Source organism: Cottoperca gobio, chromosome 4 (genome assembly GCF_900634415.1).
Source record: "Cottoperca gobio chromosome 4, fCotGob3.1, whole genome shotgun sequence".
NCBI lineage: Eukaryota > Metazoa > Chordata > Actinopteri > Perciformes > Bovichtidae > Cottoperca > Cottoperca gobio.
In genome coordinates this window covers 12,873,540-12,898,314 of record NC_041358.1, presented here as the reverse complement: position 1 = coordinate 12,898,314, position 24,775 = coordinate 12,873,540, and the positions used below count along the sequence as shown (strand labels likewise).

At 41.2% G+C, this 24,775-nt stretch overlaps 1 protein-coding gene across 5 annotated transcripts in view; it reads left to right on the top strand.

Annotated features, from left to right (window-relative positions):
* The window catches only part of kank4 (KN motif and ankyrin repeat domains 4), a 70,582-nt gene that overhangs the window by 36,587 nt on the left and 9,220 nt on the right, over positions 1–24,775 (top strand). For 2 of the 5 annotated variants that reach the window (XR_003832126.1, XM_029429412.1), the window contains exons 1-5: positions 523–788; positions 12,186–12,259; positions 12,834–16,376; positions 19,634–19,727; positions 22,830–23,111. Coding sequence is in view for 4 of the 5 variants with exons in the window: in XM_029429412.1 (XP_029285272.1) it covers positions 12,241–12,259; positions 12,834–16,376; positions 19,634–19,727; positions 22,830–23,111 (3,938 nt within the window). In the remaining variant the exon portion in view is untranslated. Of the gene's footprint in view, positions 1–522; positions 789–12,185; positions 12,260–12,833; positions 16,377–19,633; positions 19,728–22,829; positions 23,112–23,233; positions 23,274–24,775 lie in introns of those variants that run through there. The other 3 variants (XM_029429414.1, XM_029429413.1, XM_029429415.1) reach the window with 2 other exon arrangements.

The following is a 24,775-nucleotide window of genomic DNA, read 5'->3' as shown; positions in this document are numbered from 1 at the left end:
TAGACTGCTTTCGGTTATTGAGATGGACAGAGCCGACTAGGGGGTTTACTCGTTAAATTTCACAGAGATGCTAACCCAGCAAGGCTAGTTTGATGCATCGGAAAAGCGTTTTGATCTCGACCTGGTCAAAGCGGGGCCTCGTGTAGCCCTGGGGGCGGTCCTCCAGTAATAATTAGATGCATGGTGGCAGTTCACTGTAGGGCAGGCCTTGTGCCTGCAGGCTAAATACACATACACAAGCACACAACCTCAGAAACACACTTGCGTGCACACCCCAGTCGATGCATGAATGAACACAGACCCCTAAAAAAATCGTTAGCATACACACAAACACACAGGACTGCTCTGCTTCATGTCTCGCGTGTGGTCATTTGCACTTTAGGAAATCTCAAGCTTTACCAACACTCACATTTACACACACAAGTTGCTGCACTATCAACACATAGAGGGAGTGGTTGATTACCATGTTTGTGTGTGTGTTCTCTGTTGAGCCCATTTATCTTTTAGGGTGTTGTTGTTTTCCTGGGCCAGTTGGTTGCAGTGGGCAAGCTGGTGGATCTATCATACTAAAAGAGCAGAAAGTCTGAACAGCTAGAGCCTCTCTTCTCCTCCCTCCACCCCTCAGCACAATCTCTACCAGCACCTCCACCCCGTTCCCACCCTCCCTCCTTTTCTTTCTGTGTTTTTTTCCCTTTCTTTCTCTGCTGAGGTTAAAAGACAGACAGGGTCAGTAGCACTCACAGAAACAGAAACAGGAAGGACAGGAGGTGAGTGGAGCTGCATGGCAGGTGAGAAGCAAACACCCCCATGAGGATTTACTCCCTTTTTCTGACTCATCCTCCCATTTTTGTCTTGTGTGCTCGTGTCCTCTCATAATTATTTTCTTTGACTCTTTACTCTGTAATTTTTCTCACAATTTGCTCTCTTTATTTTCCCATTTTCATATTCATTTTCATCCATAATTCCATTTTGTTTACCTCACATTGCTCATCTTCTTTTCTTTGATCTTCTACACCTCACCACGCTCTCCTCTCACTCCCTCTTTCCCAGTCTATTTTTGCAGGGTTGAACATATAGGTCACATGTTTTTGCCTGGGATGTGTGACAAAGAGTGTGAAGAGAGAAAGAAAGTGTGTGTTTTTCTAAATGTATAAGTGCATGTGTGAGATAGGGAGAGGCAGTGTGGTGTTTTTCTGTCCGCAGAATGTTAGCGTTTCTCACACAGCTTTGGCAGCTGACACAATTCGAGAGGAACAAATGGGCAGGCTGACAATCAGGCAACACACATGCATGCGTTCAACTCACACATATGAACACACACACAAACCCACACACACACCAGTGAAATTACTATTGAGCTTGTCAGTATGGCAATAAGCCAACTGTTTTCTTTCCCTATGCGTGTTCTCCTACATGTGTGGAATATTTATGTATGCGTGTGTGTGTGTGTGTGTGTGTGTGTGCAAGCGGAAGCCGAGTATGGAAGGCTGTCATCATGCTCAGAGTGTGAATTTAGAAGTGTTGATTTCTTCCCAGAGTCGTGCTGCCTGCTCTGCAGACTGTGCTGCACAACCACCGCCTGCTTGGCTTTACACTTGGTGTCAGACAGGTTCTTTATCAACAGGGATGGGTGTGACTGTGAGGGGGAATTATGTGTGTGTGAATGCATGTTTGTGTGTTCTTCCATGCACAAATGTCTTATTTCATGTTTTCCCGACTGTGTTAGAATTTCCTGATTGCATGCAAGTGTGTGTCTCCTCTATTTTGGCAGTGCAAGTAGAAAGTGATAATTAATGAGCAGGGGAATCCAGATTTTATTTATAACCCCCTCGTTTCCGTGAGAGTGTGTTAATACATCAGCTGAAACTTGCTTATATTGTAGATTTGAATATTTTATACATGTTTGGTGTTTGTGTGAGTTGTTTTTACCTGTCATAGTGAATGGAAGGAGATGTAATGTGACATGGCAGCACTGTAATTGATCTACTCCTCTGTGGCAATTTACAGCACACCTTCTCTGTCATCTCTTTCCTTTTGCTTTTTTCCCCTCATTCCCTCCAACCTCTTACTTTTTTTCACCACTTTCCATAAACCACATTGCCTTCCTTCTCTCTATCTTCCTGCCATCCTTTACTCTGCCGCCCATCTCCAACTGTTCCTGCTCATTTTACCTCTCTTCACCATCCTTTTCGACCCATTTTAACATCTGCTAATGTTAACATAGGGACAGTCCGATAGCCCACATGCTAATTAGCGGTAGCAGTTACTTCACCACCATCATTAACTTAATCATGAGCGGATGTAGCTGCAATGCTAACGCAGCCCCAGCTAGACAGGGTTTGCTGTGCGCTCCAATGAATAATAGATGGTGTGTCACTTCCCCTATTGCTAATGAAAGCAGGCAGCTGCTCCTTGTGCTAGAATACCACTAGGGCATGAGGAAAGCCGGCTGAAAAGGGAAGATGCTTTCATTCTGTGTATGGAGGGATAAAGCGAACGAGCGATGGCTGATAAGAAAACAGTTGCAGTTAGGGCGTAAGAGTTATCTGTCCTTTAACAGACGAGGCAGAAGCAGGATACGGGTGGTAACGCTAAGGTCATGTCCACACTAATACAGATAAAGTTGAAATGGCATCTGTTTTTGACTTTCATCCACACTGTTTTCCACAAACCAAAAACAGATTTTTGAAAAAAATCTCCAAACTGATAATAATAATAATAATAATAATAATAATAATAATAATAATAATAATAATAATAATAATAATAATAATAATAATAATAATAAGCTCTATTTGTATAGCACCTTTCATACAAGAATTGCAGCCCAAAGTGCTTCACAGCAAAAGCATAACAATTAGTACAAGATTAGACAGAAAAGAGCATTTACAGAACAATAATCACAGTGTAGATGTAAATGAGTCTGAAGTACCATTATACAGGACTGTCTCAGAAAATTAGAATATTGTGATAAAGTTCTTTATTTTCTGTAATGCAATTAAAAAAACAAAAATGTCATGCATTCTGGATTCATTACAAATCAACTGAAATATTGCAAGCCTTTTATTATTTTAATATTGCTGATTATGGTTTACAGCTTAAGAAAACTCAAAAATCCTATCTCAAAAAATTAGAATAGTTCCTCAGACCAAGTAAAAAAAAAGATTTATAACAGCAAAACAAAATCAAACATTTGAAAATGTCCATTAATGCACTCAGTACTTGGTTGGGAATCCTTTTGCACGGATTACTGCATCAATGCGGCGTGGCATGGAGGCAATCAGCCTGTGGCATTGCTGAGGTGTTATGGATGCCCAGGATGCTTCAATAGCGGCCTTTAGCTCATTAGCATTGTTGGGTCTGGTGTCTTTCAGCTTCTTCTTCACAATACCCCACATATTCTCTATGGGGTTCAGGTCAGGGGAATTGGCAGGCCAATCGAGGACAGTAATGCCATGGTCAGTACACCAGTTACTGGTGGTTTTGGCACTGTGGGCAGGTGCCAGATCATGCTGGAAAATGAATTCCTCATCTCCATAGAGCTTTTCAGCAGACGGAAGCATGTAGTGCTCTAAAATCTCTTGGTACACAGCTGCATTTACTCTGGGCTTGATGAAACACAGTGGACCAACACCAGCAGCTGACATGGCTCCCCAAACCATCGCTGACTGTGGGAACTTCACACTGGATTTCAAGCAACTTGGATTTTGCTCCTCTCCAGCCTTTCTCCAGACTCTGGCGCCTTGACTTCCAAATGAAATACAAAACTTGCTTTCATCTGAAAAGAGGACTTTGGACCACTCTGCAACTGTCCAGTGCTTCTTTTCCATAGCCCAAGTCAGACGCTTCTTCCGTTGTCTTGAGTTCAGAAGTGGCTTGACCATGGGAATACGGCTATTGTAGCCCATTTCCCGGACACGTCTGTGAACAGTGGCTTTTGATACCTGGACTCCAGCTTCAGTCCACTGTCTTTGAAGCTCCCCCAAATTCTGGAAGCGACTCTTCTTCACAATGCTGTTAAGGCTGCGGTCATCTCTCTTGGTTGTGCAGTGTTTCCTGCCACATTTCCCCCTTCCAACAGACTTTTTGTGGATGTGCTTTGAAACTGCACTCTGTGAACAGCTTGCTCTTTGAGACATTTCTTTTTGTGTCTTACCCTCCTGATGGAGGGTGTCAATGATGGTCCTCTGGACAGCAGTCAGATCAGCAGTCTTCCCCATACTTGTGATTTAGTTTACTGAACCAAGCTGAGTGTTTTTCAAGGCTCAGGAAACCCTTGCAGGTGTTTCGAGTTAATTAGACGATTCAAGTGATTCGTTGAACACCCTACTAGTATACTTTTTCATGATATTCTAATATTTAGAGATAGGATATTTGAGTTTTCTTAAGCTGTATGCCATAATCAGCAATATTAAAATAATAAAAGGCTTGCAATATTTCAGTTGATTTGTAATGAATCCAGAATGTATGACATTTTTGTTTTTTTAATTGCATTACAGAAAATAAAGAACTTTATCACAATATTCTAATTTTCTGAGACAGTCCTGTAAACATAGCAGAATTAAAATAGTATAAAATAACATTGGAGTATTGTGCCTAGTTTCCTTATCTGTGCAGCACTTAACGACCCTCCTGTCAGAAAACCACATTCATCACACCATTCTTGTAAATGTTGGCCCCTGTGGCCCTTCAACTAGTTTACTCCCTTTACTTCCCATTCCTTGTAGTCTCTGTATTTACGTTTACAGCGTCAACCTCTTTATTGACCTTTTAACGTATAAAACACAGACGTCTCCGTGAGTCCAGATTCTTTTGGCAAAATCTTGGTTAAAGCCTGCTTCATAAACAAACCCCAGTTTGTTAAGTTTTATGAAACCTATCGGTTCAAACTCTGATCGAAAATTTAAAAAGATACCGCACAGTGTAGACTAGAGAGAGAAAGTCTTTCTTCCCCCTCCTGTGACCACTCACTAGAAATAGCCGATCACATAGTACAGGTGTCAAACTTCTGATAAAATTATGATTTGACTGGCAGTCTTAATGCCTAACACCAGAACTGAAGGTAAATCAGTGTTTTATACTCAAGCAGTCGCTGGACAACAGAAGGATACAGTGCGTCAGCGTGTGTGCAGATACAGTATACAAAAAGGGTCAGAGATGACAGAAAGTAGCTGTACTCTTCTGAGACCAAGCAGAGTATCTGCTTATGTCGTTAAAACAATCTATTCACATAATCCCAGCCCATTCATTTAATTCAATTCAAGTGTGTTTTACTGTAAATGTTGTATAGTAGAATAGTGTTACTAGCAGAATAGCAAACCAAACCCTGGAGCACTGTCCGATTGTTGACATCACATGCAATGCTTTTTAAAACATGTCTTTAGACGCTTTCTCACTGTTTAAGCTCCTCATTCATCTGTAATATGATTGGACAAACTTTGTGCAGTTAAGGTTCGTATAATGTTTACTTTGAGAGCAGCTGTGTGGTGTACATCTGAGTGATGACAAGGGCCTAACATAGCCTTGCTGAAAGGTTGAGCGTCATGGCTCAAGGAGCAAAGTGATTCTGCTGGTGACATGTGAAGGCGTTTTGTGAACATGGCCCGTCATACTGTATTTAAGCCACAGCTAGTGGTCCACATAAAGGGTCAGATATACTCCAAAATGGGTACACGATATCTGTTTATACTACATTGGGTGTCTGTATAGACAGACATGTTGACAAGGAAACCAGCGTATCCATCACATGCTGCAAAGCAACATAAAGCTAATATTTAGCAGCAGCCTAAGCAGATCTTTCTAAGTTGAACAGAAAGATGCACTGGAGGTCACCCTCCACATGCTTCCTGTACATTCTTAGTCATCTTTTAGAATGTAAGTGGAATCCTTGGGCCCTGTAGTGGTCGATGTCCTTACAACTAGTGTCCTTACACGGAGGCAAAGGAAATAGATAGACTTAAAAGCCATCAATTTGTGCCTTTTGGTTTGTTTATTTTTTGTAAAAGCAAGAGTTTCTTTTGTTTGCCTTGAGCTTAGAAAGAACATTTCTATCTAACAGAAAAGGAACATACTGTTTGACGTAAGCTAAACTAAAGCAGTAATAACAGATTGTTTGTCTCATTTGGGCTCTACAAATAACTGACAACCAGCACGACTGACAACGACTGGACGTAGCCAGCTTTATAGCTTATTTGTGCCCCTAGTTCTCCACTATTTTACTTTATAGACAACATCTGCTTCATTATAACATTAACATTCATGTTCCTCACAGAAAAAGCGGTTTGAACTGACCCATAATAAAACAGTAGCCTACACACTACAGCTTTGCGGGATGATTTAGCCACTGTTAATGAAGCTCATCGACATAAGTTCCCTCTGCTATTTTCTCTCTGGGGTTGATAGCCAGATGTTGTGTAGCGTGAATGGAACAATCTGGCCCTTTGTGAATACAGACATGTTTATACTTGACTAGACTAGATCATATTGGATTATGACTGAAAAGAAGAGGTCTGGATGATGAGAATGAGCCAGACTGAATTGGAGCAAAGAAGATTAAAGTCAAATTGGCCCAGAAGATGTATTATAGTAGAAGAGTATTGGTGTAATGTAGACAGAGATAATCTTAGACTGGAGTGTGATGGACGAGACTTTGCTCAAATAGCTCTTGTAGAGCGGAGGGATTGATCTGTTCCTGCAGAGCAGACACGGACTGAGCACTGAGATATCAGATAAATGTCTTCTAGTTCTGGCTTCATGTTCCGGATGTCAACTGCATCCTTCATTCGATCTGGTTCAGCAATCAGAAACTTTCCAATTCCCAGTAGTCTTGTCAGTATATGTTCTCAGCTCGCTGCTCTGGAGCATCTCCGTGCTGTGTAGTGCGTCATTATGCAAAATTGTCATCCACACCTGCAACTCACTCGATTGAACTAATTGCACCATCATCTGCGTCCCTCAGTCACACTTGTATCATCAGGAATGCCACTGTAATGGGAGTCAGTCAAGTACGAAATGGATAACAAACATCAGGTTTAACGTAACCTCTTGAAAAAAGTAACAGCTTTCATAATGTGGGCGTGAATCTATTTAAAGCGACACTTTTTATGAACACTTGTTAATGGTAAATGCTAAAACGTAGTGTAACAACAGCACACATAGAAAGGAAAGCTACACAGCAATATTAGTCTGAAGTTTCCGAGCATTAGCTACCATAAACTACTGGTCATACCAGAAGCACTAAGTGTGTAGCAGCAAAGTGTATTGAATTGAGTAATGATGCATTTTATTGCTAATGAATTCAACTTATATTTGTGGAAGTAATACTGTGTTATTTCCTCTTTACAAAGTCTTGCAAATTTCCTCTTTCCAAAGTCTTGCAAAATAGCACAAACTGCATTTTGTGTTGCATGCTTTCTTCATTTTAAATGCAACCACATTCATAGCAAGTGACCCAAACAATAAAAAGTCAAAAACAAAACGAAAACCCTTACCTTAAAGTACCAAAAAACCATCAATTTAGCAGTAGCTCTGTCTTAACACACAGAACAATCACAGTTGCTATGTCCTGATAGAAGGTCCTGATTGGCGTTTAACAATAAGCTTTTAAATCCTGTAAACTTGCTTAATTGTATTCATTTCTCTGGTGAGGAGGGCAAGTTAGTGATTGGCTATAAAAACGGCTAGATTTAGTTTTTAATCACTTTTACTTTATAAATGTCTTCAAATAGCTTTAAATGTTAAGTTACCTTCAAACACCCAAATAAGTTTGCAAAGTAATCTTTGACTGTGGTGGCCCATGAGATACCATCTTTTGCTGCTTGGTTGAAATTGCAGTCTTAAAAGATTATGCTGCGGCAGGCATTTAACCGAGGTATTAAGTACTTAGCATATGTGCCTTTAGCTGTGTCCCTGTGTTTGCCAGCACATGTGCTCTTGCTCGAATGTGTGAGTCTCTCTCAGGCTGAGAGTCGGCGTACATAAGCTGGACACTCCTGCCTTCATTCTCAAGGTAGTACATGAGTAAACAGAGATAGCTGGTTCCATGTCAGGGCTGTGATAAGGACTTGAGACTTGTGTTATTGTTGCTGTCCTGCCTGTTTCTCTCTCCTCTGCTGCTACTTTCACATAGCTGACGAACACTAATGTTGCAGCCAGTGCACAGTGTGTGTACGAGATATTATTTTTTATTAGATAATTTGAATATGAAAATATGAAAATGACAGAATGAGAGTGGAGGACTTGGAAGCTGCTTGGTAAAGCTGCTCTGCATGTCTGAGATGTAAGTGAGTACAGCTGCCACTCCCATCTCTGCCTCTTTTTCACTTTCTCACCCGCTTTCTCTCTCCCAACCGCCCACCTCCTGTCCCCTGCTTGCGCTCTCCAATCTTATTTCCTGTTGGCCTGTCTTCTAACTAAGCCTGCTCTGTGTCAGTGTATCAGACTAATTCAATCTCCCGTACACAGGCACTCCAATGTAATGACCCATGACATTCAATTAATGTTCGTCCTCCCTTTCCTTGGTAGGTTGGGTTAGCAGTCATTTTCTGCGTGTGCGGGTTTGTCTGGTGTGTAAATCCCTGAGTGGGTGTATGGAACATTGAAAAAAAAGAAGCTTGGCAGTCAGTGTAACCATAATTTATATCATTACATGCTGTATTTGCAGAAATAGCAGTTTTCCCCCATTGATTGTTGTGTGTTTTTGACATGTTATAAAACAAGGTTGAGTATTTAGTTGATTCCGTGGGTCTCTGTTCCTAAATACCCTGAAAAAAAACAACTATGTTACTTAAAACATTATTAAAACTTTGTTTGAGTTGAGCTGATGACATATGAAAACCCTTGGCTGTCAGTATGAGCTTATTTACTATAGTCTCATTATTCCTGTCTTCCGGGCGTCACATTACCGATGTCATCGCCTCTCAGCCAGCTGCCACACTTATTGGATTGGTGTTGAGTGATTGCTGCATGTCCTTTAAGGGGTTATGTGCATGTGTGAGACTGTTCAACAAACAACAGTGACTCAAGCAGACAGACACACATATACCTACATACTGTAAGCAATGTAAGCACACACACATAAACAAACACTGACAAAGAGAGTGACTAAATTGGAACCGACACACACACAGTTTTGGACACACATATCCGTGGCTTCCTTTTAGCCTTGTATAGCTTGTAGCAAATACTGTCAATTTGGATTAGCATAGCCTTTATGAGCTTTTAGCTCATAGTCATTATGACTTTAATCCAGTGTGAATTGTGCATAATCAGGGGCTTCCTATATTTAATCACGAGCCTGACCTGGTTAATCTACAAGTTACTGTGTTGCAATAACAATATATGTATACAAACTTTTTTATAATGTTTATAGACTGATATTATGTCTCATAATTTATGGAAAATGATCCATAATAACCTGCTGAAGCTTACGAAAACAACATGATTCCTCTGTTGCTCTGAGGCCTTTCATTAGTCACAAAAGCATTAAGAATGACTTTAATTAAAAATGGAAACAAAAAGAAAACTCCTCACAGCCGCACTGTGGGGAAGGTCAGGTAGACTCTTTTCTAGCAGTTCTGTCAAGTCACTGATTGTAGCAATTCTTTCCACAGCATCATCTTTTTTGTCACTTCTACCCTCCTCATTTCGTTTCTGTCATACTCGTCTGCCAAACTGAAGCTTTCTTTCTTAATATTTCTCCACCTATTCTCCACCCTATCTCTATTCTTTCCTCTCTCCTCCCGCCTTTTTTTTTTTAGCTCCCTGTTTCTGTCCTTTCTCCATTCTCTCCAACTCTACCTCTGTTTCTCCGTTTCGGTAATGATCTAATTAAGGAGAGTTTTGTTGCCTGCCCACTGTGTATAATTGCCAGTGGGGTCTGTCTGTACTTCACTCAGCAATTACGAGCAGCATTCTTCTGCTCCCAGATCGGCTAATTAAGCCTTTAAGGATAGCAAGCTGATCGTAGTCACGTTAAGCGTCAGGAGGAGTCAGGGATGCCTGTGCTCTACTCACTGTTGGGGCAAGTAGTGAAATGAAGAATGGTTGCCATGGTTGCAATCACATGGTGTCAGATCGTGTGCAGAGGCTGTCAGTCAGTTGGGGTTCTCTCTATATTTGTGCGTTCATATCTGCTCATCTGTAACAGAGACAACATTTCTGCTCCAGGTCACTAGCTCGTTTTATTATTAAGGCTCAATCTATGAAAAAGGTACAGGGGCCAAATAGAGCTGGTCACAGTTCCTGTTTAGCCCCCTGGGAGGACTAGCTGTCATTGTGATTGATTGCATTGCCAGCTCATGCAATACTTGCTTTGCAATATGTCCCTACTCAGCACTGTAGAACACAGCTTACCCTGTAGCCAGGACTATGCACTTACTCCAAACTTCTGCATATCAGCTAAGTACTGTGTTGTACACGCACACAAACATCTCTTAATATGCTGTAATTGATGTCTTATTGCATTTTTTTACTATAATAATCAATTACAGTAGTTGCTCTGTCAAGACAATTAGACAATTAGACATTAGACAATTATTTTCAGTATCACACATGTCATGTGGAAAGAAAATGTAGAGGTGTGTGTTCCTATTCTTTTGAGACATCAAAGCTGCCTCTTTGGAGACAATCTTTCCATATTCCCACGACACCTTTATCTTCTTTGAGTATAAAGATGGTATCAAAATAAGAAGGGAAATAACATATGACAGAGGAAACACCATTAAAGCAAAGCTGCATTGTGGCATTATTATAACTATTACAATATAGCATCAGTTATTACATCTGCAGTAACTTGTAACCCAGGGCCATAAAAAAACATGGCGCATGAATGTCTGATGTAAAAATTACATTTACTGTACTGCATAATTAAATACTGTGGTAGACCACCTACAAAAACAAATTAAAAATGCTAATTTAAACCTCAAATGTTGAAGTTTAAACTGCAGCATATATTAAACCAGAGCTTCAGTAACTTGTGTGCTATGTTTCCTACCTAGCAGATATTTTTCTCCAATGATTCACATTTGCATGGAAATTGCATGAATAATATGTGCGTATTTGCTAAAAAACCTTAAAATTGATATTTGTCTGTCAGGGCTCAAGTGTTCATTTAATACGGATTTGAGTTGTACCGCTCACTCAAATCTGGCCGAATTGCCTGGGTTTTATTATAAGTATTGGATATTTTATTAGGAAGCTTTACATAAGCCCTTGAAGGTTTTTACTCCCATCGCTGAATTGTTTTCCATCTCACTTAGCTCTACTCTTCAGTAAGCTCATTGTAAAAAAAAGAAATGGGCGAATGGGCTCTTGTTTTTTTGGCTTCTCCAAGTGGAACAAATGATACAAGTGGCACCAAATGGAACGTGTTTCCTTCTGTGGACCTGTCCAGGGTTGTGTTGTGTTGAAATGTCTTCTAAAAAGTCTTGTTTAGAAAGGCAAATGAAATCACGTTAATGGACACAATGGCGCTGTCTTTGCCCTCGTTGTGCCATTAATATTTGCTGTAGCTTGGTATGACTTGTAGCTTAGACTGCACAATAATTTACCTTTTTATTACATCTAAAATCTTAGCTGCATATTAGCCTATAATTGATATAATGGACAGTATAACCATCTGGACAGTTAACACTGCAGCCCTGCTGAATGCTGAACAATTTTTCATAAACAATGTGTAGTGTTTTGTTATGCAAATAAATGATTACTAAATGCACATTTGACATAATGTTCGGTTTACCTAAACACTGTTACACATTTCTTAGATTTGTTTTGAGAGATATTTTTACATTGTACTGTATTGTTCATGTATTTGATATATTTTTTACAATTCTTTCCCTGGAATGGTCTTACGTAATTTATTGAATATCTTATCTCAGGGAGACAATTGTTTGTTGTTTTATTGTATTAGTCAGGGATTATTTTTTTCTTATTTCAGTTGCTGTAATGTTCAGTTAATCTTGGAGACAAAATTACTTTAACAAAGGAAACGTTTCAGGCTTCACATTTTCTGGAACCATATCCACATGGATCAGACACTGTTTTACTTATTTCACTTGATTTCACAGATCTGTCACTCGCCTGTAAAAATGTGTCACGGCAGAATGTAGAATTTAGTTCTGTTCAGACCACAATGATGAATAATATTTCAGTTTCTCACACAGCTTTCTCTTTTCTGTTTTATCCAGGCTGCCAGCTCCAACTGTATCAAACACAAGTCGATGACTGAGAACTCCGACTCCCATGATGGACAAGAAAAGTGGTGAGTTTCACTAAGCCTGCATTTAAACAAACAATCGCTTGCTTCTAACTTGTTGTGCTACAAATGAGATTGTTCTTATTTTTCTACAACTGTAAGTAGGCCTACAGTAATTGGTAATGTAGAATCATGTTGTTCATTACACAATACAGTATCTGAGATAAACAGGTTTAAACATTTAACTTCCTGTTCCTGTATGTGGCCAAACATATTGAATGGGTTTATTGCCTTCAGGTGATGACCGTCCCGTCTCCTACTGTATTCATAAATTGACACAGTATGAGCAGCATTTTGCATGCTGAGTAGTTTGTTTTGGTGCAATCACTGCATGATAATTAGTTCTCAGTAAGTGATATGGTTTTACATAATGAAGCACCATGTGTTCATCACAGTACAGCCTGTGTACAAGTGGGTGAAAAGGAATAATAATGCTGATGATAATCTGTGATTTGATTCATGCTCATTGTATCAAGCAGTTGCACTTTATACTTGTTGTATAATTTCAGGTATTGCTATTGTCATTGTTATTTCTAATAGTAGGAGAAGCATTCATTGACTGATTGTTAATTCCTTACAGCCAACGGCTTTCAGACCAAGGCCAGTGAGGGCGGTGTTCAGAGGAAGCAGCTGCCCTACTCAGTGGAAACTCCCTATGGCTTTCACCTGGACTTGGACTTCCTCAAGTATGTTGACGACATTGAAAAAGGCAATACCATCAAAAGGGTCCACATTCAGCGCAGGGTCAAGGGCCCAGCCAAATTCAGTACTCTGCCCAGAAATTTCAGCCTTCCTGGGCATGGGGCCAGGCCTGCCCCCAAGGAAAAGGACAGCACTTGGTCTGGGACGTCCACCCTAGGGCCCAAGCCTAAATCACGTGTGACAGAGGTCCAACAGATCTTCGACTTCAGGGCAAGTGAAGGGGGAACTTCCACTCAGAGCGGCAGGGGGACAACCAGTCAGGGAGCTGGATACATTTCAGAAAAGCCCAGAGATCAATTAGGAGCTGGGGCCCGGGATGTTGAAGAGAACACTGTGGAGATTCAAAGTCGTCCTAATCTACTCCGAGCATCAAGCATGCCCATCACTCTACAGCAGCGGAAAAGTTCTGATTCAAGCAGTCCAGACCGTATTGTGGGAACACCGGAAAGTGGCTCAACTGAGAACATGTTCCGTGCTTCACCGGACATAACAGAGAGACGGTGTGTTCCTCAGGATCGGGGAGGGCTTCACCAACAGATCACAGTGGCATTGAAGCGGGTCAGAGAGCTGGAAGAGCAGGTCAAAACCATCCCAGAACTAAAGGCTCAGATCGGTTCACTGAGGAAGGAAAGGGAGAAACTACTGCTTCAGATCCAAGCCCAGGCCAAAGCCCAGGTTTCCACATCATCCTCTACATTAGCACCAAATTCTGATTCTGGGACACACACTCAGCTACAAGGACACAGGCCTACAGATGGGCTCAACTTAGCTCTGACGACACAACCCACTGGAGGTTTAGGAGCTTCAGAGCATTTGCTAACAAACCCCGTAACAGGGAAAGAGAAACAAGGTGCTACAGAGAAAAGTAAAGTGTTACAAGAAGAGGGGGGATTAAATCAGGAATCTTTGAAGAGTTCCTCAGCACATGGAAAAATTGGTGGGTTGGCAGAGAGAGAATTGGAGAGACAAACACAACCGTCAGAAAAATCTAACAAACAAAAAGAGACATTAGAGAGTCCACTTCAGCATGCAGTGCAAAAGCTATCGCGGGACATTGCAGGACAGGAATTAACATCACTTAGGGTGGCTATAAAAGACGCAGAGACTAGCAGTGCTCAAGATGGTGATGCAGCACAAAGAGGAACACTTGAGGATCCAGACAGTATGCAGAATCTACAAGAGAAGCTAATGGTACTGGAGGCTAAACTTAATAAGGCTAGTGACGACCTGGAGAGAACAAATACTCTTTTGAAAGAACAAATAGATGAGAACAAGGCAAAAGAGGAGAAAATACTACAACTGAGTGATGGAGTGAGAGTGGAGGTGTGTTCTCCAGAAGCACACAGCAGGCAAAGAAGAGAGAGTATTGAGACAGGGACAGAGACAGAGAAAGTAGATTTTGCTAACCAAGAAACAGAGACCGAATTGACTGGTACAGTAGATCAGGGAACAGATACAGATAGAATCTGTATCGAGGTGTGTGTACCACAAACAAGTGCTGGAAGTATAGATCAAGGAACAGAGACGGATAAAGTTGACACACATGAACAGGTGACAAAGATGGAGGCAGAAGCAGCTGCTGAGAGCCCACCAAGACCCAGAGCCAACAGCATCGAACGGGGCACAGTAACTGAGACGATCACCACTCAAGATCAGATGACAGAGACACCCTTAGCGGAAAGCGTAAACCAAGTCACAGAAACAGAGGAAGAGATAGTAACAGACCATCCACAGAGACCGAGGGCCAGCAGCGTAGATCGGGGGACAGAGACAGAGAGAGTGGACACTGTGGACAGTGTGACAGAGACAGTGGAAGCACAGAGGACAGACCAGCAGACTGAGACTGAGGTAGAAAGACGACAGGATAACAATCCATCAAGAGGTGCAGAAGCAGAAAGTCAAGTGAGAGAAGTCAGTGAAAGAGTAGAAGATGAAGGACCTGTGGTCAGTACAAGAGTGGAAGATAAGGAAGCAAATGAAAGAGATAGTGGAGGCAGTGAAAGTGTGGGCGTGAAAGTGGTCACAGAAAGTTCAATTACAGTTCTAGAACGCTCAGTTGAACAAACTTTAGTTTCAAATATTGTAAGTCAGGATGAAGCCAGTACCATTCCACTTGCTGCGGCAGAAGAAATGACAGAGTCTAAGAATGAAATGGTTACGGCACAGAATGACTCAGAAACAAACACAATTGAACCCCTAAAGAGTGAAGTAACAGAAATTGTTGAAACACAACAGATTGCACTGGAGACTGTCGAGAAGAAACAAACAGCAGAATGTGTGATCGTGTGTGCAACAATCAAAGAAACTGTGGTCCCTGACACGGTTGTAATAGTAGAAGCAGATAATGCAGCTATGAAGACAGTAGCTCCTGTACGACCCCAGAGAGGCCGAAAGCTCTCAGCAGAGCAGGCACAACCATCACCTCCTCAACATCAGGCTGTACCTGTGCGTCCTCGTAGAGGATCCAGTGAAACTCCACTCCAGCAGACGCAGCCCCAGACAAACATCGAGCCGCAGGTACAGGGTCCACCTCAGCTTGAGGCCCAAACCCCAACACGGCTCTCTGAACCACAGGTAAAACATAAAGCCCCGTCTCCGTCTCAGGTTGAGGACCACAGCTTAGTAAAGAAGCCTCCTGCGGAGTCTAGTGAGAAACAATCTGAATCACAACCTCAGATTAAGAATCAGGGCCCGCCACTAGGCTCCGGTGAAGTCCAAACCCGTCCAAAATCAATTCGAGCACAGTCTAAAACAACTGCAACTCGACGGAACTCCAAAGAGCTTAAAGCTCCACAGAAAGGATCCAGTGCATCACAACCTCCTAGTCATGGAGCAGGAGAAACCAAGACCCGCCCAACTCGCCAGGGGTCATGTGATGCCCAACCTCAGTCTCAGGGCTCTCGTAAAACCTCCAGTGAGACTCAACCCCCTCACAAAGATGTCAGCGAGACACAATCTCTGCGTAGAGGCTCCAGCGAAACAGCCCAGCGTCGTGATTCAAGTGAAGCCCAGCCCTTACGTCGAGATGCTGGCGAGGCCCAGCCTCCTCGCAGAGGCTCTGGTGAGTCACCAACATCACCTGCGGCTTTGGGCCAAGTCGTAACCCGGTTAACAGGGCTTCTGGGCGAGCAGTGGGCACAGCTGGGGAGCAGCTCTGGAACTCAACAGACGGCCAGCCAGCAGGAAAGCCCCAGCACACAGAGACAGACGGCAGGGAAAAGAGCAGAGGTAGGGAAGGGAGCATCAGCCAAGCCTGCAGGGAAGGCAGTCCCTGCAGCAACAACAGGGAAACCAGCAGGGAAGCCTGGTCCTTCCAAAATGAGCTCTATTCAAAGTCAACTGGTCAGCTCTCTCAGTGTCCTCTCTGCCTTCTACTCACCAGGCCAGAAAGCTGCTGCAGCGAACAAACAGCAAGAACAAGGTAGGACTGTGGTTTAGTTATCTCACGGTTTATACTCTATACACATTTGTCTTATACCTGCCTACCTATATGTAATATAATCCATTCCATACAGGAGCAGCCAATTGACAGAATTGGTTGACAGATTTCTGTGGTGTCACGTGTATATAACTTTTTAGTAGTTCGGATAGAATCCTTATTTCTTCATACCAGCACACTTCTCAGCTGATGTAAAACACACACTATCACTATCAAATTGACAACAAAGTGATGTCGTAATGCTTCTTAGCAACTGTAGTTTATTTTCACTGCAACTTAAAACCACACCAGTCCTTTTCTGTTATTCAGAAATATGTTACTGATATGATACAGTCTTTTGGCGGTTCTATCAATAGTACTTTGTCAACTCAAGGATTATTGTGTACCTGACTCATTAGACATTGTGTACTGGGGTTGGGGTAGGAGTGAAGTGTATTGCTTGACATCTTCATAGGATACTTCCTTGGACTTGTACACTTGTCACTGTCACTATATATCAGTTTGAATATATAGTTTAAGTAGAAAAAAGTCAGGACAAAGGATTTAATTTCCCTAATGTAATACGTGTTACTCTTCTAGGTACTTAATTATCCGATACTTTGCCAGTAGTCTATGGACTGTGATTTAGTGTAACATCTACCCGCTGATACTCTCCAAATTATTTTCCAGTGGTCTAACAGAAAGAGAAATGTCTACCTTGCCTTCTAGTTCACAGTGAAGTTATCTCGGTCTGGTGTATTTTCCTTTTTTGATTTGATTGATCTTTTTTCTGAAACTTCTCTAACATTGCAAGGTTTAAGTCAACTGGCATTTCACAATTATTTCAAATCAGTTTGAACAACCTCACAATTCTCTACAGTTTATTATATACAATACAGGTATAAGATGTACAAGCCCTCTTTTATATTTATACATGCTTTGAGTTACGGTAACATTAGTGAAACAGTGAAGTAATAGCACTATCTGTAAAAAGAAACATCATTAAAATATGGCTATGGTCATCTATTTGCATGTCTATATGCAATAGATACACAAGTATGTATATACTGTATTAGCTGTCATATACGGTGGGTGGACAAACACATGCCACTTAGCACTGGTTCAATGACCTCGAAGAGTATACCGAAGTACGTATTTCTTGCCTTACACGGTATAAACACACACGACAATCATACTGGGAAGTGCACACATATGCGTTCAAGCAGTGTTATTTGGACACTCAAGCACAGACCTCAAACATCAAACCGACGATATCCTTTCTTCCCTCCCTTGATGTCTCACTGTTCTGTTTCTGGCCGAGGACCTGAGGAACAGAATCACTCTGCTATTGCACACTATTTTATGTTCAGAGTTCATTTTAAGTTCAGTGTTGGGAGTAGTGGTTTTAAGTGATTTGTGTGTGCGTGCATGCCTAGATATATACCGTATGTGCTCTCGAAATACTTTTTCTTTGTGGTTGCTCTCTACATCTTTGACATCTAAGCTTCCGTACATTATTTCTTTAAACTACATCAGCGTTTTACTATTCCAAATGGAAACTACTACTATTGTTACGTTGAGAACTCTTACTCATCCCAGTCATCAGAGACTCAAGTTGGGCTTTTGAGATTTGTATGGATGAGTGAAATATCTCAGAGTGTCTCTGACACAGTAAGGGAAGGTTAAATTACAGCATTATTTTATTTATTAGAAGATGGTAAGAGGATGTATTAAAATGGCAAATATGTTCTAGACTCCCCGTCTCTCAGCGGCTATCTCCTGAGAGGTACTGGATCTTAAAGCATTCTTCTTCTTAGATGGTGGTCGCTGGGATCTTTTCAGCTGGTGGTTTCTGGCTCGAAGCCACATCCTTATGTCCTTGCATAAAACATTACAGCACCTCTGCACCATGTCTCGCTGTCAGGCACAACTAAGGCAGCCATACCGGGCTTAGAGCCAAGAAGAGTCAGCAAACGAGCCCATGCAGCAATTATAGAGCAGTTATATACATAAGTAGGCATGACAGTGTCAAGGTTGTATGTTGTCCTTATAACCTATAATCTCGACCTGTGTACATCGCCCTGGAAATACTTTGGGAGGTCCTGAACGTTTGTAGAGCCAAAATAACTGCAATAGCCAGTCAATCTGATGAAGTTGATTTTCTTGAAGTTCTTTAGAGTCTAGTTGCCAGCATGTCTCACTTGCGTAATCCTTACTTTTTTTTTTTATGTAAGCTCATTAAGTTTTTGACAGGCAATCTGGAAGAAAAGTTATGTTTCTTGACAGTGTGGTATGGTTCACTCACATCGGTATTATTGTTGTCTTTGTATGGAGTATACAGATGGGGCCCGAGCTTCCCCTTTCTCTGCCAGCACAAGGATTCCACACTATTTGATGAGCTGTATTTGCTTGTAATTGCATCCAGAGGTTCTTCAATTTCATCCAGCCTCAGAAATTTTAGACATACATTCACACACTGCTTGTTTCAATGTGTACTTCTGTGTGACAGGCAGACATATATACAATACAGATACAGCCAACATGTGCAAACCATTACTGTCTGTGGTCTCGTGAGCTACCAATTTCAGTTTGATGTATTGCTTTTTTGGGGGGAAATGTTATGTATGACTCTCAGAGTAATTTAATTTACAGAAAATGCATGTTTGACATGTTTCTCAGAGGTACTACAGAGGTTCTCATCTGTTCAACTGTTATACAGACCACTGGTCCACTGGAGGTTGAACATGTTGGTTGTGATCTACCATAGGTATTCAATTGGGTTTAAAAAATAACAATTAATTTGTTGACCATATATATTTTATGGTCTACTATCATCAAAACATTTATTGACCCATTAGGGACAATTCTCTACTCATTCCTTCACTTGTTTTCTAAATTTGTCTGGAAGTTCCTCATTGTACTCATGCGCTTACCGACAACAAGTGCAGTATAGTTGAAGTGAGTGTCAAAGCTCTAGGTATCTTGAGGCAGTTTTAGCTTTAGACTCAGCCAGACCTTAACAAAAGGGGTGGCAGATCTTAAAATCGAATATGAGCCAGGGAGGTATGAGAACATCTTAGAAATGAAACAGAATGTTAATTTTCTGGCATCATGCGTACACACACGTACACCACACACACACACACACACCACACATACACACACTCAAATTCCACAAAAGCCTAATGAGTTTTTCCCACCCTCCCTTTTCTTTTTCATTTCTCTTTCTCCCGCTCTCTCTCTGTCCTCCTCTTCTCCAGGTCTCAAATCTATTATGAAGAAAAATGGTGTTTCTGACAAGCAGGGCAACAAGGGAGCCAAGAAAAACCTGAAGTTTGTTGGGGTGAATGGAGGGTAAAATCTTCTTTTTAATCAGCAGTTCAATCTCTCAATGTGATTCATATCTTTGTGTGGGCTGCAGTGTGTTTTTTTGTTCATTTATTTTTAGTGTGTCCATGAGTGTTTATATAACTGAATGGTATATTCTATTTTATACAGATGTAATTTAAGAAATGTGTTGTTTATTTAGGTTTAATGTGTTACATGTCAAGTAGATACAGTCGGATTAGCCAGAAAATGACTCCAGGTGATCCTTAGAGGAGGAGTATGTCAAATGATATCTGGATTTGGTCCTGCAGATAGATAAAATAAAAACATAATACAGTAATAAAAGTCAAGTATACACATAATCTAAAAAAATATGTACAACTAACTAGATTATTTATAACATTCCAAAACATATTGCCCATAAAGGCCAAATTTGTAGGATTTTGTTCATATTCATCAGGAAGAATTATAGCCAGATCTTTTAGTAATTCACAGGCAGCAGTTTGGATTTTCAAGCAGCAATATCCTCCATTCTAGTCTGTCCTACCATCTGTCTCAAGAAAATGGGTACAAATAAGTTGTTAGATGAGTTGTTTGAGTGTGACCACAGCCATTGTAAACTATATCCAGCTGTGTCTCACACATCTGCTTCATGCTGTTAGTTGTCAAAGCTCGCTTGAAGACACACTGCCCTGAATTTGACCTCACTGCTGCTACTGGGAGTGTGAACGGAGGTGCGCGTATGAATATGTGTTGTACATTATGTGATGTGTGTGCATATTTTTGTCAGTATTGATGAGACCTCAGTGCATTGTGCAAGTATGCTCATGTCAGCGTTTGATGATACTGGATGCAGTGTGTGTACTTCTGCTCGTAAAAGCTGATGAATTTTAGGTAAGCAGATGGTAGTGGTTGAAAGAACAAAGGTGCGTGGTGTGTCTTGAAGCATGGAGATTATTCTTTCTGGCTGCTATGATTATAGTTAGCTGTCTGGTTTGACACACACATGAATTTGTGGAAGCGTGTGAAGATTGACTGACATGTTCGGTGGACGCTTCCCCGAACCTTAACCATAACTGCTACATGTGTAATCCTAACCCTTAGCCTAGTCGTCTAACAGAAACCAAGTCTAGTGCTAAAAATAAAAATTGGTTGTTGGGACCAGATTTTGTCCCCAGATGGGAAGTGGGTCCCCACAATGTGACTGTGCAGACAGACTTTAGTCCTTACAATGTTCATAAATATGAACAGTCAACAAAAAAACATACCCAGCAACACGTACATAGTAATTACCTAAGTTGGCACAACATATCTTAGAAATGTTAATGTGTGCTTGGTCTCATTTCGTGTGAAATTCCAAAGATGCGGTCTCATGAATCACAAGAATAACAAAATGTATATTGAAAGAATCATGCACACATCTAATGATACATCTGTTTCTCATTATCTCCAAGCAATATTTATATTATTCCTCATCTCTTGTTTTCACAAGTTGTGTCTAAAATGCCTCCGTGGTATTACCTCCTGCACATCAAGGAAATAGCTGCCATTAGGAGATTTGTTTTATTCCTGCGTTCCTGTTCTTGCATTCCTGAGCATCACTGTTTTATGACCTGCTCGCCTTTGCTATGTTTTTCAGAGCTGTAGGGAAGTCTATTCCTTCCTCCCTGTTTTTAAGAATGATCCGCAAATATCACCTAACATAACAACCATTCTTCAGAAGAAATAATGATTTTTCATTTGTGGTATTGTAATGATCTGCTCCTTATATAACCATTAATAAGTTATACAAGATGCTCTACATCTAGTTTCTCTCTTTTGAGTTTTAAACCTTGTTCTCGATAACGCTCCATTTTTATGTTCCAGACACGATTTATAATGAGACAAACATGTCAGACAACAATATTTTCTCTGACTATCTTTAGTCTTCTGCCCACACCAGGAAGTGGGCTGCTGTTTGCATTTCTTCTCTGGATGGTCTAACCCTATCTTTGCTCTCCCTTGAGCTCCTCTGGAATCCAGGGAATGCTGTGGCCCCTGAACGCCTCTTGTGGTGTGTGTGTGTGTGTGTGTGTGTGTGTGTGTGTGTGTGTGTGTGTGTGCGTGTGCGCGCGCGCGTGTGTGTGTGCATGTGTGTGTCTACAAATAAGCCTGAATCAGTGGCATTCAATATAAAACAGAGGTTCCTTCATGATACACCCCAATGATCACACACACCGACAACAACCTACACAGCTCTAAATATATCAGACTTTTCTCACTGAACAAGGTTGGGTTTTGTCTAAGGTTGCATTTATTAGTGTGCAAACATACCTATGGATTTTCATATATATGTTTAACTGTGTGAAGGATGTTTTGGATATGTGGGCCAAGGTTGCATTAGACAAGCATCTTGTTCATGTCATGCTCCAGGTTTAGAGGGTAATGACCTGTTAGTATTTATCCAGCCTTGGCCTGTGTTGACTTTACTTCTTTCATATTTGTTTTTACCTGCTATAGGCGTTTCATTGATGTGGCTGCTTTTGTAAACGTCTCATTTGGGTACACACATTACTTTTAGTTCTGAAGCACGAGTTAAATGTTCCAAAGCCCATGGATAATTTAAAGATGGACCTCTGTTTAGCTAGAAAGTATTTTCTCATTTTTCGGGTAGGGCTGTGTATTGGCAAGAATCTGGTGATAAGATACGTTTCATGATACATTGGAATATTGTAAACAAGGCGATGTTTTGCAATTTTTCTAAATCTAACTTTAGGAAAACTGTCATTGTATAAGAAAAAACACCACCATATGCATCACACCTGCAATCAAAACGATGAGATCTGTATCTGCATTCATCACAGTCCCTGGAACATAATAGCCATACTTTTTATGCAATCTGAATCTTTTCATTTACACTATAATTAAAAAATGTATAGTGTTTTTGAGAAACAATACAGTACATTAATATAATATTGCAATACTTAAGTATATCGATATTCTTTTACATCCCTATTTTTAGGTCACTCATAGGCATTTAACACAGGCCAGAGTGTGAAAAACTTTATCAAAGAAAGTACAATATGGATGATTTTGTTGTCTATGCTCTTAAAATTGTGCACATGTCCACTTGTTTGTGTCCCCCTCCAGCTATGAATCAACATCGAGTGAAGAGTCCAGTGGAGATGAGAAGTCAAAGGTGGAGGTGGAGGTGGAGGTGGAAGTGGAGGAGGAAGACAGCTCAGAACCAGAGGTAAAGAAAGAAAAGGAGACGGAGCCTCAGCCAGAAGAGAAGCCTGAAGACGGAGCAGAGACCGAGCAGAAGGATGCAGAGGTTGCAGCTGAGGGAGGAGGTGCTGTGGCTGCAGAGAAGGAGGGTGAAAGAGGACTGCTGGATCCAGAAAGCAGCCAGGAGGAAGAACAGGCTGACGGGTAAAACAGACAGTTAATCTTCATTTAGAGTTGTGTGTCAGAGGTTACGCTACAGCTATGGAGCCTATACATGACGTTGCTTTGGGCTATGTTGTAGATCAGTGTTTCTCAAACTTTTTCAGACCAAGGACCACTTAACCAATAAAAAAACACTCATGGACCACCTAACTCCCGGTGCTGTCGGCAGGGGGGGGGGGGGGGTGCGCTGTCGGAGCTCCAGCGCGAGTGATGTCTGGTGGTCCGCGGAGAAAGACTGCTGCAGAGATACCACATGGGTACATACCTATCAACATTGGAATTTCAAAATAAGGGAAATTTTCTGGCGGACTCCGCCCATACCTTGACAGCTCTCAGCCCCCCAGCCCATATAATGTAAATGTAACACATAAGGGACGGGTATATACATTCAGGAAATACATGTTTATTTAAAGTATGTATTACTTGTACAGACATGTTTATAAGATGTATGTATTTTATTTATTAGCTATTATCATCAATTTATTTGATGTTTGATGAGTTGTGTGGCTTTTTTTCCCCTGACGAGGACTTCCTTGCGATGGCAGAATCGGGAAACCTGATACCTCAGCTTTGGACACAGTTCTTGTCACAAATGAAGTCATTGATAGTGTATGTTTTTGTGCCTCTTGGACGATTTTTCTTGCTGGCGAACATCGCTTATTTCGCCGTGTGCAATGCTAAAATATGAATGGCACACTTTACAAAAAGCACGAGTTTGCCCGACTCTGCTTTTTATTAAATAAGGGAAGGTCTCCTCTCATTTGGTACTGACATAAAGTTTGAACTTGTTTGGCAGGTACAGCTGCGTCTCCATCTATCTCCCGTTCACTGTGACTCATCCATATGCTTTCGTCTTCTTCTGTGTTATTGTTCCTGTTTTCTTCTTCTGTGTGTTTACTGGTGGATAACGTTTTTCAGCTAAAGTTAAACATAATACTGCCACCTGCTCTACCGGAGGCCACTTTACCACTGTACACTTTTTTATATTAGGCCTATTTTTATTGTTGAAAGGTTAAAAATATGGGATAATTACGGGAAAATATTTAAACGGGAGGACAGCGGGATAGAAGGAACAATACTGGATAATCCCGGGGAAAATGGGAGGGTTGACAGGTATGCATGGGTACCTAGTGAACCGTGATTGGTCAGCATGGACTGCTTTCTGTTGTTGGTGGAGATGTTGTTGATGGTGAAGAATACATGAGGCAAGATTAAGAAAAGGCTCAGGCATCTTTTTTTCTGTAACACAAGAGCAAAGCAATGTGAACTGCAAACCTTTTGCTTACTGTGATCCACGCTTCTCCTTCACAGTGAATGAAGGAAAAATAAACACGGCAACTCCAGAGACTAGTCTCCTATTCAGTAATGGCACAATGTGGATCTTCCCACTGTAGCTCATATCATAAAGTGAATGAAAGAATGTAAACAAAGTTAATACGAGGAATATAAAGCAATTAAAGCACAATACAGCCATAGAGATGACAGTGACGTATGATTTTGGGTAAGGACAATTGAGTGCTTTGTTTTGTGTCCAGTTACAGCCTACAATCTTTGTCTGAGACATGTGCTGAATGACGCTTTAATATAAAATGGGCTACACACGCACACACACACACACACACGCACACACACACACACACACACAC